General features: G+C 43.4%; 1 protein-coding gene across 1 annotated transcript in view; it reads right to left on the bottom strand.

Annotated features, from left to right (window-relative positions):
* Positions 1 to 14,597, bottom strand: part of RCC2 (regulator of chromosome condensation 2) — a 1,536,688-nt gene that overhangs the window by 880,577 nt on the left and 641,514 nt on the right. Inside the window, exons 11-12 of the mRNA XM_044061821.1 lie at positions 10,581 to 10,592; positions 8,629 to 8,795 (exon numbers count right to left, since the gene is read on the bottom strand). Of these exons, the coding sequence (XP_043917756.1) occupies positions 8,629 to 8,795; positions 10,581 to 10,592 (179 nt within the window). The remainder of the gene's footprint in view (positions 1 to 8,628; positions 8,796 to 10,580; positions 10,593 to 14,597) is intronic.

The following is a 14,597-nucleotide window of genomic DNA, read 5'->3' as shown; positions in this document are numbered from 1 at the left end:
GAGAGAGTCAAGAAAGAGAAGAGAAGAAGACTAACATGGGAACGTTATAGGTAAAAATAACTTAACGTTAATGTGTCATCTTCTTCTTTCTTATTGAGCCCAATAAGAGAACGCTTCCGGCAATGAGAATCAATTTGGCTCTCAAAACGGGCTTTTCTGGATCACCTGATGTTCTGTAAGGGTAGCTGACATCCGAACAGTGTTTAAGTTTCGCGCCTATGAAGGAGACTGGCAGGGCGATAAGGATGACGAACTGGAAGTGACTGGACCCCAGCGGCGGGAGAAATCTACATCCTGCTGTAAAGGTGCATCCAATAACTTTGCTTTAACATGATCAGGTAAAGTTTGTTCTTTTAACCAAGCATGCCTACGTTAACCAAGCATGCCTACATATAACAGACCCTGTCACTGCTGCTCTACAAGCTTCCAATGAATCAAATCCACATTGCAAAGTATGTTTTCCCACTTGTTCAGCTGCATGCAACAAATCTTGCATTTCCTTGTAATCAGGCTGTTCTGTATGTGTGATCATTTTTTGTTTCAATTGAGACATCAAATATTGTTGATATTTCAGCATGTGAAACTAGCAATTTAAGGCTCTCATAGCTAGAGTAGCTGAAGTACATACTTTCTTTCCCAATCTGTCTAGCGCTCTAGAATCCCTTTCAGAGGGTACAGGATTTTTAGCAATAGAGGCCTTAACCCCTTTGGGACCCTGGGAAATGGTTTCTGGGTCAGCAACAGGGCTTTTATATAGGAATTTGTGCGAGACAGGGACTCTGTAGTATCTGTCTGGTTTGGCTGGTGCAGGAGGTAGTGAATCTGGGTTAAGGCTAGATTCTGAATAAACATCATCCACAATGTCTAACACGGGTGGAATAGCAAGTGGTCTGTGCTGGGGTAGTAAAAGGAACTCTGAGCCTTTTCTTAGAATCAGAGTAATCCTGGCCTTCCCAGTGGAAATGTTCCCTCATGGTATGTAAAGTTTCCCCAAAAGAGTAGTCTTCTGGGGGACATGCTGAAGGGATAGACTCTTCTGCATCAGTCTTCATAAGGGGGGAAAGAATATTCCTGTTCCTCAGAAGAATCTGAAGAAATTGAAACCTGGTCAGAGGAAGCGTAGTCCTCCTCCTGTCTTGGCCTTTTATCAAGAAGGGGATGGGAACCCCTGATAAGAGTAATTAAATCTTCAGCCATCTTAAGCATTTGTTTCTTAGGCATGGGGCATTGTAATGGACACTGCTGTACAGTCTTCTTTGTTTTTAAAGGGGTTTTCAGCTTTGCATAGGATTTAATAGAGAGTGTAGTCTGTCTGAAGACACCTTCTGCAACTGAAGGCGTTTCAACTGCACCGGAATAGCCTTCAGACAAGGAGTCGGAAGGGCCCAAAGGTAAAGGTTGTGGAAGACTAGCAATCTCCGCTTGGGAATCGGATGCCGCCTGGGGTTCTAAATCAGCGGTCATCAGGGGCTGCATAAGCGCCTCAATGAAAACCAGAGAACTGGCGATTGGCTTAGCAGAGGCCTCGAAGTCTGGTTTGGGTCTCGGCTGCCTGTCTATCTTTGCATTTTTTATGCATTCCGGTCATTGGTTGCTCCGACGGCATGGTATAATTAAATTTCCTACCAAAATAATGTCGGGCGAAATCAAACAGACGTTTAATAGTATGTTTGTTAAACCTAGCACAAAACCGACAACCTGTGACGTCGTGGTCTGGGCCTAGGCAAGGAATGCAATAAGAATGAAAGTCCTTATGAGGTATTTGCTTCCCACAAGAAATGCAATTGTTAACTTTCTGACATCGGACTGAGGCAAGAAAAGGTTCCCCAACGGGGTACTTAACTTTATTGAAGACTTCGGTCTGAAATTCGATTTGAATATCTCAGGAGTCGGCAGACCGGGACTTGCGAACTGCTTCTGCTTTGGGCACCGCGCGGCAAGAAAGACTGAAGAAAATGGCGTTGGATGCCTCTTGTATACCCCTGGCGCACTGACGTCAGGGAAGAAGCGACAGCAACTGACGCCGGACCAAGACTTTGGAACTCTGGCCGACTGCGGGACCGCTTGATGGCAGGATAACCCAAGTGTAATGACTGCAGCAGTGTAACACGATGATCATCATCAGGGTTAAGGTGAATGCCTCCAGCGAGCAGAAGAGTTCTTGCAAATAGAGTAAGCTGAGGAGAGGTAAGGGTAATAGGTGTAGAATTTTATCTTGTGTCAAGGGGAGACAGATGTGAGATAGTATTTTGATTCTGAGGAGGTGTGTAAGGAGAAGTTATTTGAAGAGGGAGAGAGATTGAATGACTGAATAGGGTCATTGTTGAAGGAAAACTCAACCCTAGAACTTAAAAAAAAACTTTTCACTATCTTTGTTTCCTGACCTATTTTATAGATTCATAGGCGTTTACTAGGCTAACGACCACAATGGCCTTTTTAAGCCTACCCATGCATCCCAAATCTTTGACAAGTTCTGATACCCTTGATCAGTGTAAGCAAGGGCCTGGGAGATTAGCCATTTACAGGTTACCCGTGACCATTAGAGACATGGGTGCCAAACCAGGGACGAATTTCCAGTTTCCCAACTAATTGTCCAAACTGCACTTGAATTGGGTTAGGGAAGAACTCTGCTTCACATGGATAGGAAGCCTGTTCCATAGACTGGGTAGTCTCTGGAATACATCTCTCGCGCTCCAGTAGGTACTATTTATTTCACAGGCAAGGTTTAAATCTTTAGAACAGGTAATTCTGGTGCCGTTTTGTGAATATTTATTTTATTTTTTATTTTATTTTATTTTACATTTGTTGACCGGGCTAGTCCAACTGGATATTTTTCCATTTTCAGCAGAGGCCCGGGGAGAAAAGCTCCACATATAGACAAAAGGAGATGCATCATGAGGACAAAAGACATAATACACATTAACTCCTATATCTAAAAACAGGAAAAGAAAGTGATAGAACAAGGATAAGGAAATGTCCTAAGTTAACAGAAACAACAGGACTTAACTTTCTAGCGAATCTAAGTAAACATAATGTTGAACATTCTAACATGTTTTAGTACCAAGAGGAGGGAGTATAAGATTAAGGAAAGAGAAGCAACAATAGAGAGAGAGAAGATATAAATAGACATATACTAGCTAGAGAGAGATTCAGGGCGATAAAGATGAAAGATGACGAGGAGGAGTCTGTAAGGTAGAAAAAGAAAGGTAAGGGAGGAAGCAGGAAGGACAGAAGAGTAGGGAGAGAAACGAGAGATTAATAGATGGAAATTAGTTTAGTCAGGATTAGAGCAGGGACATATCCAGTGGCTTTTAAGGTAAATTCTGAGTTTTTGTTTAAACAGAACAGTAGATGCAATGGAAGTAAGTTCAGAAGGAAGTTGATTCCAGTGTTTTCCAATGGTATTTGAAAACGGGGAATCACCTGCTAGGTTTTTAGATTTGGTTAAGGTAACTAGCAGTTTGCTAGATGAAAGGAGGGAGTTTAGATTAGAGTAGGGGGTGAAGAGGTTGGAGAGTATAGGTGTGTTGTGAAGTTAGTAAAAAGCTCTATGGACAAATGTGAGTTGGGAAAGAAGCAACATGTTTGATAGTTCAAGCCAGTTCAGTTGCTGCAAATTCAGACAGTGGTGCGTTCTGAAAGGTTTACCAGTAACAAATCTAGCTATATTATTGCACGTGGTAGATAGTTTAGAGAGAATATTTTTCTTGAGGTTAGTATAGATAGGTGAAGCATAGAGAAGAGTAGAAATTAGATGAGAGTGGGCAAGGGTAGCTTTGGCTGAAGAGGTTAAGAAAGTTTTAATTCTATAGAGAGAGCCGAGTTTTCTGTTTACAGATTTAATGGTATTATTGATATGACAATCAAAGGTGAGGTTGTTGTCAATCGTGACACCTAGTAGTTTGGTAGTAAGGTCAGGTGATGTAGTTCCATTGTTAGATAGGATAGTAAAGTCTAATGTAGGGGATCTGGTAGTAGGCTTAGAGAGTAAGAGTTTGGTTTTTTTAGCATTTAGAAGTAGGCATCGTTTTGAGAACCAGGTTTCTACTTTGGAGAAAACAGCTTGAGTATTGATTTGAAGTTCAGTGATAGATTTAGCAGAGCAAATTAATGTGGAGTCGTCAGCGTATTGTATACACGTGGCCTGGGGAATCACTGCTTGTAAGTCATTTATAAAGAGGGAGAAAAGTGGTCCAAGAATAGAACCTTGGGGGACCCCAAGTGAGATAGGGAGAAGGGATGAGAGTTTGTTATCCCAAAGAACGGCTTGTTTCCTGTTTGTAAGATAGGAACTAAACCAGTGGACAGCCTTAGAGATTCTAAGGAGAGAGATTCAAGAATTTAAGAGAATGGAGTGGTTAACCATATCAAAGGCCTTAGGTCAATAAAGAGAGCTGAAGACAGGATGTTGTTATTACGATTCTTATTAATATGGTCTGTAAAGGTGAGGAGAGCGGTGGTTGTGCTGTGAAAAGGCCTAAATCCATGTTGACAGTTAGTGAGAATGTTGTTCTTTATTAAGTGGTCCATTAACTGATGATGAACACATTTTTCCATGATCTTTGCTATAGGGGACAAGAGAGCTATGGGCCTATAATTAGAGAGTTCATAGGAGTTACCTCCTTTGTGCAAGGGTATGATATGAGAGATTTTCCAAATGTCAGGTATGGCTTCTTCATTTATGGTTCTGTTAATGAAAATAGATATGGGGATAGGCAATTTCAGGGGCTGCTTTTTGAAGGAATTCAGATGGTAGTTGGTCAGCCGAGGGGGTGCAGGGTTTAAGTTTGTGGATACATTTTTGTATAAAGGCAGTGGAGATGGGTTGTAGCCTAAAGATTGGTAGTCTGGAGGATGCAGGGTCAGGGATACTAGTATAGTCACTAGAGAGGTGAGAGGCCAAAGAATTAATAGTATCAATAAAGAAAGAGTTGAAAGTATTGGCAGTATCAAGGGTGGAATTCTTTTCAGATCCGGTAGGGGATGGAGTGGTAGTCTGACCAGGGTGTAGAAGCCTATTTAGGGTTGACCAGAATTTTTGAGGGTTATTGTGATTAGCTTGCTGGAGATTACTATAATAACTTCTTTTATCAGAGAAGATAGCTTTTTTAGTACTGTTTCTTAGGTATCTAAAGGTCTGTTGATCGACAGAAGATTTGCTAGTTCGCCATTTTATCCAAACTTTGTTTCTAAGTAACATTTTTGTCTTGTATCTTTAGATAGCCAGGGGGCAGGTTTAGATTTAATTCGGATAGTGCGTGATGGAGCATGATTATCTAGAATAGTTAGGAATGTGGTATTGAAGTACTGCACAGCTTCTTCAAGAGGAAGTGTCTTTAGTTGGTTCCAATTGCAAGCACCTAGTTCAGTTCTAAACAGCCAGAGAGGAGAGCGAAGTCTATCAGCTAAGCAGAGTAGCTGAAACACTACTGTTTCATTTGCTACGTAGTTTAGAAGTATATAAAGGAGAGTTTGTTAAAGAAAGATGAGAAGGCAGGCAGTAGTTTGCAAGAATATAACAGGCACAAGGTAAAATAGTTAGCAGAGGGACAGTGATAGTGGTATTAGAAAGTATGCAAGTAGAGATATTCAAGATACAGTCAATTGATGAAGGATAGGAAGGAATAAGAGAGAAAAGGAGTGCAACAGGCCAGGAAAGCAAAATAGAGACAGTAAGGGAGCAGAAAATGGCAGGCAAGTGGGATATTAGTGGAGGAGAAGTTAGATAACCAGGGGGGGGGGAGCAGAAAATGGCAGGCAAGTGGGATATTAGTGGAGGAGAAGTTAGATAACCAGGGGTAGGGGGGAGTAGCAAAAAAGAGGAAAGGTGTTAGGGGTAAGTGTCTGAAAGCTGAGGGGAAAACCTTAGCTGGTGTCACGTGTGTGCTGCCCACAAGAGGACAAAACATAAACTAAAATAATTAGGCAAAGTGACATACAGGCAGTAATGGAAGGTTTAAGCAGCAATAACCCGTCGTTCAAGAGGAGAGTAGGGGTGCTTCTTGGGTGCCAACACAATTGTCCTGCTATGTTGCTTCAGGGATACCAAGTGAGATAGGTCAGCAGGGAGGGGACAACCCGATGAGGAGCACTAGGCTTTAATGAGGCAGTAATGGAAGGTTTAAGCAATAACCCGTCGTTCAAGAGGAGAGTAGGGTGCTTCTTGGGTGCCAACACAATTGTCCTGCTATGTTGCTTCAGGGATACCAAGTGAGATAGGTCAGCAGGGAGGGGACAACCCGATGAGGAGCACTAGGCTTTAATGAGGCAGTAACGGAAGGTTTAAGCAGCAATAACCCGTCGTTCAAGAGGAGAGTAGGGGTGCTTCTTGGGTGCCAACACAATTGTCCTGCTATGTTGCTTCAGGGATATCAAGTGAGATAGGTCAGCAGGGAGGGGACAACCCGATGAGGAGCACTAGGCTTTAATGAGGCAGTAATGGAAGGTTTAAGCAGCAATAACCCGTCGTTCAAGAGGAGAGTAGGGGTGCTTCTTGGGTGCCAACACAATTGTCCTGCTATGTTGCTTCAGGGATACCAAGTGAGATAGGTCAGCAGGGAGGGGACAACCCGATGAGGAGCACTAGGCTTTAATGAGGCAGTAATGGAAGGTTTAAGCAGCAATAACCAGTCGTTCAAGAGGAGAGTAGGGGTGATTCTTGGGTGCCAACACAATTGTCCTGCTATGTTGCTTCAGGGATACCAAGTGAGATAGGTCAGCAGGGAGGGGACAACCCGATGAGGAGCACTAGGCTTTAATGCGGCAGCACACCACGTGGACAACCAGGGGAGACCTGCAGTTTGCAAGAAGGGATTCAAAAAGGGATTCAAAAATATGCAGGAGGTTCAGAGTGGGGTCTGACAATGCCCTGTATGCCAGGCATAGATCTCCCCTCAAAAGCCTGTAGGAGACCGAATTACAGGGATAAAGCCTTGAGGTGGTCTGCATAGGATATTAAAAGTATTCTTTTAGTGAGGAACTTCATTCCAGTTGTTGGACATGCCAGGTTCGGTACATACCAAAGGAGCACTGTACTCAATGAAAGGTCTGATGAATGCCGAAGACAGTGGAACAAGACTTCCTTGGACTTGGACGCCATATCTCCATTTATAAGTTGCACAACATAGCATGATTTCCTCACCACTGCAGACACATGATGGTCAAAGGCTAGATTACTATCTGTGTGTTCTTAAGTCCCTGACTACTGGGTCAACTCTAAGAGGGTGTGTTGTCAATATGATAGTTACCAGGGATGGATGACTTCCCAAAGGATACCATTATGCATTTCTTGGCATTTAGTTTTAGTTCATGGCTCTGACACCAGTTGTTTGTGTCAGCCCTTCCTGGAGAACATTTGTGTCAGTGTGAGATTCAACAGCAGCTCCTAATTTGCAATGAGATTCAATGACTGCTCCTAATTTGCAATCATCTGCAAATTTAGTCAACTAGAGACCACTGGCCTTGACTTCAGAGAAGTAAATGCCAAAAAGGAGTGGTCCAAGGGCTGATCCCTGAGGGACTCCACTTGCGACTGGCGTCGTTGAAGTGGACTCCCCAATTCTAACTTCCTGGGTCCTGCCAGCCAGTTGGCTATCCACCAGATGACATACAGGTTTTGATTAGTACTAGGCTAACTGCCCTTGTGGACCATTTTAAGGCTAGCTATTAACCCATGCGAGAATCAAAACTTTGTACCTTGTGTCTGTAAGGTAAACACCTTAACCATTTTGCCAACCTCCCAACACCTCAAAACCACTTTAAGTGCTTTATTTGCAATTTTAGCCAGTTTTCCACAATATGGCTACCAATAGGGGTTGATGCATCAATGTGATCTTGTACTTCCTCAAACCTCTCTCTTTCCCATAATACTTCATATGGCTCATGCCAAACATAAGGAAGTAACTCTGAATTCCTGTGCCATTGACATATAAAGGGATTTGGGAGGGTCACATTTTCTTTACCTTCTGCAAATGTACTGCTGTTTTTTGTCTCTAATCACCCTCATTTATGTTTGGCTCCGACCCTACCTTACACTATACTTAGAAGTTAACCAGCTGCAGCCAGAAAAGTAACTAAATTGCAAGTCTGTTCAGTGTTTCTAACACCTACGGCATATACAGGACTACATGTCACTAAAGACTGCCCACTGCATCAGATCTGAAGGATTTTGGCTACCATTGCTTTTATACTGCTAGTCACATTCCAAGTGAAACAGAAATGGAAGTTATCCTAATACACATTTTTGTCAGAAAAGCAATTTTACAAGAAAAACACAATTATGCAGCATATTCCTAGATAGAAAAGGTAAGAAATACAAACATTTACAACACTTTAAATTAGTTCATCTATACATCTTAGACAATCATCTGCATAGGTCACCATGTCAAAGGTCAGCAAAGCATCAACGCACCTACTCAAAGAATGAGTAAACATGCACATTACACAGACTGTTGTCAATGCCAACAGGAGTCCTGCAAGTAAATGTTTGATAAACACCTTCAAACATGAACATGTGAAACAAAGGAATTTATTTTTCTCCTAGAGACTAGTGTGGCACAAATTCCCACTTTCCAATACTTCAGAAGAACTACAACACACCTAAATTCTACTAGTATGTTAATTCCGTACCGTATGATTAGCACCACATGCAACCTCTCGGATTACAACATTCAGAATTGGCAAGATCTGCCCATCTTTTGTCTTTTCTAGAAAAATTGCCACTCTGCGAGGGACCAGTTCACAGTCGTACTCTATCCTCTGAGCTCGTGCAATGAACTTTCCATCAGAATTGTGACCTGCCAGAAAACAATGTAAATTAGCAGTGAAAAATATGCAAAGAAAGAACCGCACCCAGTTTAAGCAATAAACAGTTTAATTCAAGATGTTATCACCCAAAGATACTAAAGCCGCTTTGTTTTTTATTTATTTTTTTTTTAAATGGGACTAACTCCTCTTCAACCAGCAAATTAACTACCTTCTATTTATTGCATTTTTGTACCAGGATTGTCCAAAAGTGCCATGCAAGACCCCTTTTCAGCACAGTCCTGGGGAGAAAAGCTCTAACAAAAGCATTTAGAAGTACATCGTAGCAGAGTTACCATAATTAGGCAAAAGGAGAGTTTGGTAAAATATTTCAGTTTACATATACACAAATACAAAAATAAACATTTTATACAATAAACATATCATGCAAGAAAGTACAGTTGTGTACACAATGTAGATGCTGGAGTGCAGTGTTGCAGTCCTGACTGTTGGGATTTCCTGCAGTGAAAGCCCTTGGCCAACCAGACTACCAGAGAACTGTTTTCACCTCCCAGGTTGGCAGAGACCCTTAACGTCAGTATACTCAGGTATTAAGGAAGCCAGCCTGTGTTATCACTTCAGTATTTTCTTTATCTGCATAGGAGCAGCTTCCAAGTGTACAAGGAACAAGTTAGTGTGGATCCAAGTAAGCCTCAAGTGTTAGAGTGGACCTAAACCAGGGCTGAGGTGTAAGGCCATTGGTTGAATATAGTAGCCTACCTAGTAGGCTGAGGGGGGTAGGTGGGAGGGAAAGAAGAATAACAGTGAATATACCAATATCTACATTTATGGCAAGTGTACACAACTGCTGTGCTTTTGTTTCACTGTTGCAGTCCTGACTGCTGGGATGATTCCCAAAGCTTTAGAGAGGGTGGAAGGAGATTAAGGAGAGAAGAAAATTCCTTGCAGGACTGCAGATGCAAAACCTGCTCTAGACTTGGAAAAGACTGCCAGATGGTAGTACCTAGTGAAGGTATGCACAGATGACCAAGTGGCTGCCTCCAAGATGCCCTTTGTGGAAACCCCTTTAAGGGACACTGTAGAAGTGTCTTTGGCCTTAGAGTGTATGACCTGATCAAATCAGGGGGCTTTTTGCCACGATGGCTGTAACAGAGACGCAGTGGGAAATCCACTTGGAAATCTGTTTAGTAACAGATTTTCCTTCCAAGCCTGGGGCAAAGTAATGAACAGCTGGTCTGTTTTCCTCAGCAATTTAGTCCTGTCCAGGTAGAAACGTAGCATCCTATGTACATCCAGAGTGCAGTAATCTTTCCCTTCTGTTATGAAGGTTGGGGGGAAAAAGTAGGTAGATGTACGGCCTGATTCAGAGACATTAGTACCCACCTTAGGCATGAAAGATTAGTTTGGACAGAGACCCTTGTCTTTATTGGAAAATCTCCACTGCCATTAAGGCCTGCAATTCTGAGACCCTCCTGGGCTAAGTGATAGCCAGTACCAAAGGCTGTTTTATGGGTCAGAAACTTCAAGGTGGTAGAGACTGTAGCCTTGAAAGGAAGTAAAATTAACTGTTTTCTAAGACTTTGTTGAGATCTCAAGGAGGGGTGGGTTTCCTCCTGTAGGGCCTAATGTGAATAGCTCCCCTATGAAATTGCTTCAAAAGGGGAGAATAAATTGGAAGATTACAAGGATCTGGGCAGAGACTGCTGAGGCATGTAGCTTAATGGAAAAATAAGAGACCTTTCTCCATTAGGTTGGCCACATACTCCAGAACGTTAGGAATGTTGACAGAATTTGACTGAAGCCAGTGATTCTGGCACCAAATTGACCATCTTTCCCATTTGGCTGAGTAAGATTTTATGGTGCTAGTCCTTCTAGACTCTCAAAATGGTCGGTACCTGCTGACAAGTTGGAGGTGCAGTACAGCACTTTGGAATAAGCCAGGCCGTGAGTCCGAAGGTTGGGGTGCACGATCCTCCCCTTGTGCTGTGAGGCGATCCACCCTCTGTGGGTATGATCAAAAGCTTTTGATTGGTAACCTTGAGGAGGAGGGGGAACCAGTGTTGCCTGGGCCAGTCAGGAGCTATCAGTGGCCTTTGAGCCCTCCTCCTTGATCTTCATAAGCACTAGAGGCAACACTGGTAGTGGTGGAAAGGCATAAACAAACAGGTGCCCAAGGAAAGGCAAATGCAACTGTTCTCCATGCAGATGTTTGCCTTGTCCTGGTGCAGGACCTCTTCAGGTGAGCGTTGTCCTTGCTGGCAAACATGTCCACCTGGAGGACCCCCCCCCCCACTGCTTTGTGATTGACATCTCCATCCAGAGGTTTTCTACACATTCATGGGAATCTGTCAGATTCCTGCTGAGGTGGTCTGCCAGGGTATTCTCTTTGCCCAACAGGTTTTGTGTCACGAGATGCAGGCCCAGGGATTGTTCTCTCGCCCATACTTGTATGGCTAGACAGCCCAGGGGGTAGGAGTGTGTGCCTCTTAGCCTGTTTATGTACAGGGGTATTACTACTAGGACCCCTGGGTCCCATTTGTCCTTGAAAGCCGTTAAACCATTTTGTACTGCCATGAGTTCTTTTCCAATTTATGTGGGCCATAATCCTTGAATTTGGAAGCATTGGTTATGGGTATTGCCCCCCAATACGGTCTCCGATGCATCTGTGGTGAGGACTTGGCCCTGGGGCATAAATATGAAAGGTAGGCCCTGATTTTGGGCACAAGATTGTGCCCATTATGCAAACTCCTGCTTCAAGCACAGTATCAAGGGCTACCACAAACAAAAACCAAGGAACTCCATGGCCAGGCAGGACAGCAGACCCAGTAAAAACGTTTAATTCCAGTAATAGCACAATGTGATAACACAATATCACGACAGTTGAACTGTTGGGAACTGCTGTAATATTGTGCTATCATACTGTACTGTTACTGGAATTTAAGGTTTTTACTGGGTCTGCTGTCCTGCCTGGCCGTGGAGTTCCTTGGTTTTTGTTTAAAGTATCAAGGGTGTTTGGGTGTCCAGAGACAGAGCTCTGGCACTACATGCTCTTCAATACCACTGCAACTTCCTTATCTGCAGCCTGGCTAGGGGTACCATGTGAATACAGGATGCCATGAACCCCAGTGTTCTGAATTCCCTGGCTGTAATGCTCTGATGTTCCTGTATCTGCAAGAAGTAACTGGTTAAATAGGTGACATTGTCTGGGGTGGGGGCCCTTCTGGAGGGAAAAGTCCAGGAGACTTCCCAGAAAGAGTATGGATGTGACCAGGATGGATTCCTCAATGTTTAGAGTGAACCCCAGAGAAGTTAGAAGGTTGTGTGCGACTTTCAGATCTTTGTTGATCTTTGGAATGTCTCCAGTTTGTTTAAGGCAATCGTCTAGCTAAGGGTACAGCTGGACCCTTTGGTTCTGCAGTAAGTAATGACCGGTACCAAGCACTTTGTGAAAACCCTTGGAGCAGTAGACAACCCAAAGGATAAAGCTAAAAATGGACAGTGACAAGAGCTTGTTCTGAAACGAAGAAAGCTTCTGTGCGATTTTTTAACAGGAATGTGCAAGTAGGCGTCCTTTACGTCTCTTGAAACCATGAAGGCCTGAAGAGTTATGAGCAGCAATATTTGAAGTGTCAGCATTTTGAACTTGGACATAATGGGAAATTTGTTTAAGCAGGACAGGTCCGGAATAAGGCACAAAGATCCTTCTTTTCTTGAGACTAGGAATAACCTTGAGTAAAAGCTTCTCCCTTTTTGTTCCTCTGGAACTGGCTCCACCACTTTAAGTACAGCTGTGTACCTACCATAAATGTAGATGTTAGAGTGTATTCACTGCTGCAGTCATTACACTTGGGTTATCCTGCTGGTAGGCTACCCGCAGTTGGCCTGAATTCCAAAGTCCTGGTCCGGCGTCGGTTGCTGTCGCCTCTTCCCTGACGTCAGTGCACCAGGGGTATAAAAGACGCAGCCGATGCAATTTTCTTCAGTTTTTCTTGCCCCAGATGTCAGGTGCCCCGAAAAGGGTAGGCTAAAAATTCTGCTCATAAAAAAACATGCACTAACAAACATTCCCTTCATCTACAAGCAAATACACCACATAGGTTGTATAGAATAGAGAAGTACAGTTAAGTCCCAGCAACAAAAGGGGGATGGAGGGAGGGTAACCTGGACTGCAACAGTGAATACACTTGAACATCTACATTTATGGTAGATACACAACTATACTATGCTCATAGTGTTTCACTGTTGCAGTCATTACACTTGGGTTGAATCTCAAAGCTGAGGTTGGGTGGCTGGGCCTAGATAGAATTAGGAGTGGCCTGATAACTGCAGTGGCGAAGCTTGCTCTGGATTTAGAGTGAAGTAGTGCACTGAAGTCCAAGTTGCAGCCTCCAAAATGTCTTTGGCTGGTATTCCTCTGAGGAAGGCTGCTGAAGTGGCTGCTGCTCTGGTTGAATGTGGCCTAATGCCCTTAGGCACTGACTTGCCATGTTGTGAATAGCAGAAACTAATGCAGTGGCCTATCCATTTTGAGCTTTGAAATAGTTTATCTTGCGATCCTGCAGCATATGCCACTAAGAGTTGCTCAGTCTTTCTGAAGGCTTTAGTTTTGTCCAAGTAGAAGCATAGCTGTATGTGTATGTCCAAAGAATGCAGAAGTCTCTCCCCCTTATTCTGTGGGTTTGGATAAAAGGTAGGCAAATGAATGGTTTGGTTAAGAGCCACACTGGACACTACCTTAAGCATAAATGTTGGGTTTGTCCTTAGAGAAACCCTGCCCGGATGAAAAATAAAAGGTTCCACAGCCATTAGTGCCTGTAACTCAGACTCTTCTGGCTGAGGTTATTGCTAGGTGCAGAGCTGTTTTCCATAAGTACTTTATCTCAGCTGTATTGGCTGGCTCAAAAGGAGGCAGTGTGAGCTTTTCCAAGACAAAATTGAGGTCCCATGCAGGTGTTGGAGCTCTCCTTGGAGGTCTTAGGTTTTTGGCCCCTCTGTGGTACTGCCCTAGCAGTGGATGTGAAAGAAATAGGTGGATCCGTATTGTAATGAACTGAAATGGCAGAGGCATGGATCTTAACCGATGAGACGGATAGGCCTTTGTCTAGCATCTCAGTTAGGTATTGTAAAATCGAGGAATATTTGGTACAAGCATGTCCATTCCTTGTGCCTGGTTCCAAGCACAGAATCTCTTCCATTTTTCTGTATAAGATTTTCTGGTGCTGGGCCTCCTGGCCTCCAAAATAACATCCATAACAGCTTTAGAGAGGTGTTTTCTGAATGGTTAAATTATCAGCCATGCAGCCAAATGTAGGGTTCTGAGTTGGCTGTGCAGGATCTGATTGTTTTGTTGGGTCAGCAAATGAGGAATTTGGGGTAATGTCCAGGCTGGGCTTAGATACAAGCTCATTAGGATTGGGTACCAGTGCTGGCGTGGCCAGTCTGGGGCAATCAGTATAATTTTTGACCTCTCGTCTGACCTTTAGGAGCACCTTGGGGAGGAAAGGCATATACTGTAAGGGTTTTCCAGCTGAATGACAGGGCATCCACTTTCCATGCTTGTTTGTGATAAGTCCTTGTGCAGAATCTCTGTAGTTGGCAGTTGTGCGGGGAGGCAAATAGATCTATGTCTGGGCATCCCCATATCCTTGTTATCATGCTGAAGATTTGTGGATCTAGTTTCCACTCGTGAGGATCCTTGAGATTTCTGCTTAGTTCTTCTGCCAGAGTATTTGTCTTTCCTCGCAGATGTACTTGATAAGTCAGTGCTGTGTTCCACAAAGTCGTGGCTTGTCTGCAGAGGGGGTAGGAATGTGTGCCTCCCTGCTTGTTTATGT

This window comes from Protopterus annectens, chromosome 2.part0 (genome assembly GCF_019279795.1).
Source record: "Protopterus annectens isolate FY-2018-M chromosome 2.part0, PAN1.0, whole genome shotgun sequence".
Taxonomy (NCBI): domain Eukaryota; kingdom Metazoa; phylum Chordata; order Ceratodontiformes; family Protopteridae; genus Protopterus; species Protopterus annectens.
This window is presented reverse-complemented; position numbering and strand designations above follow the sequence as displayed.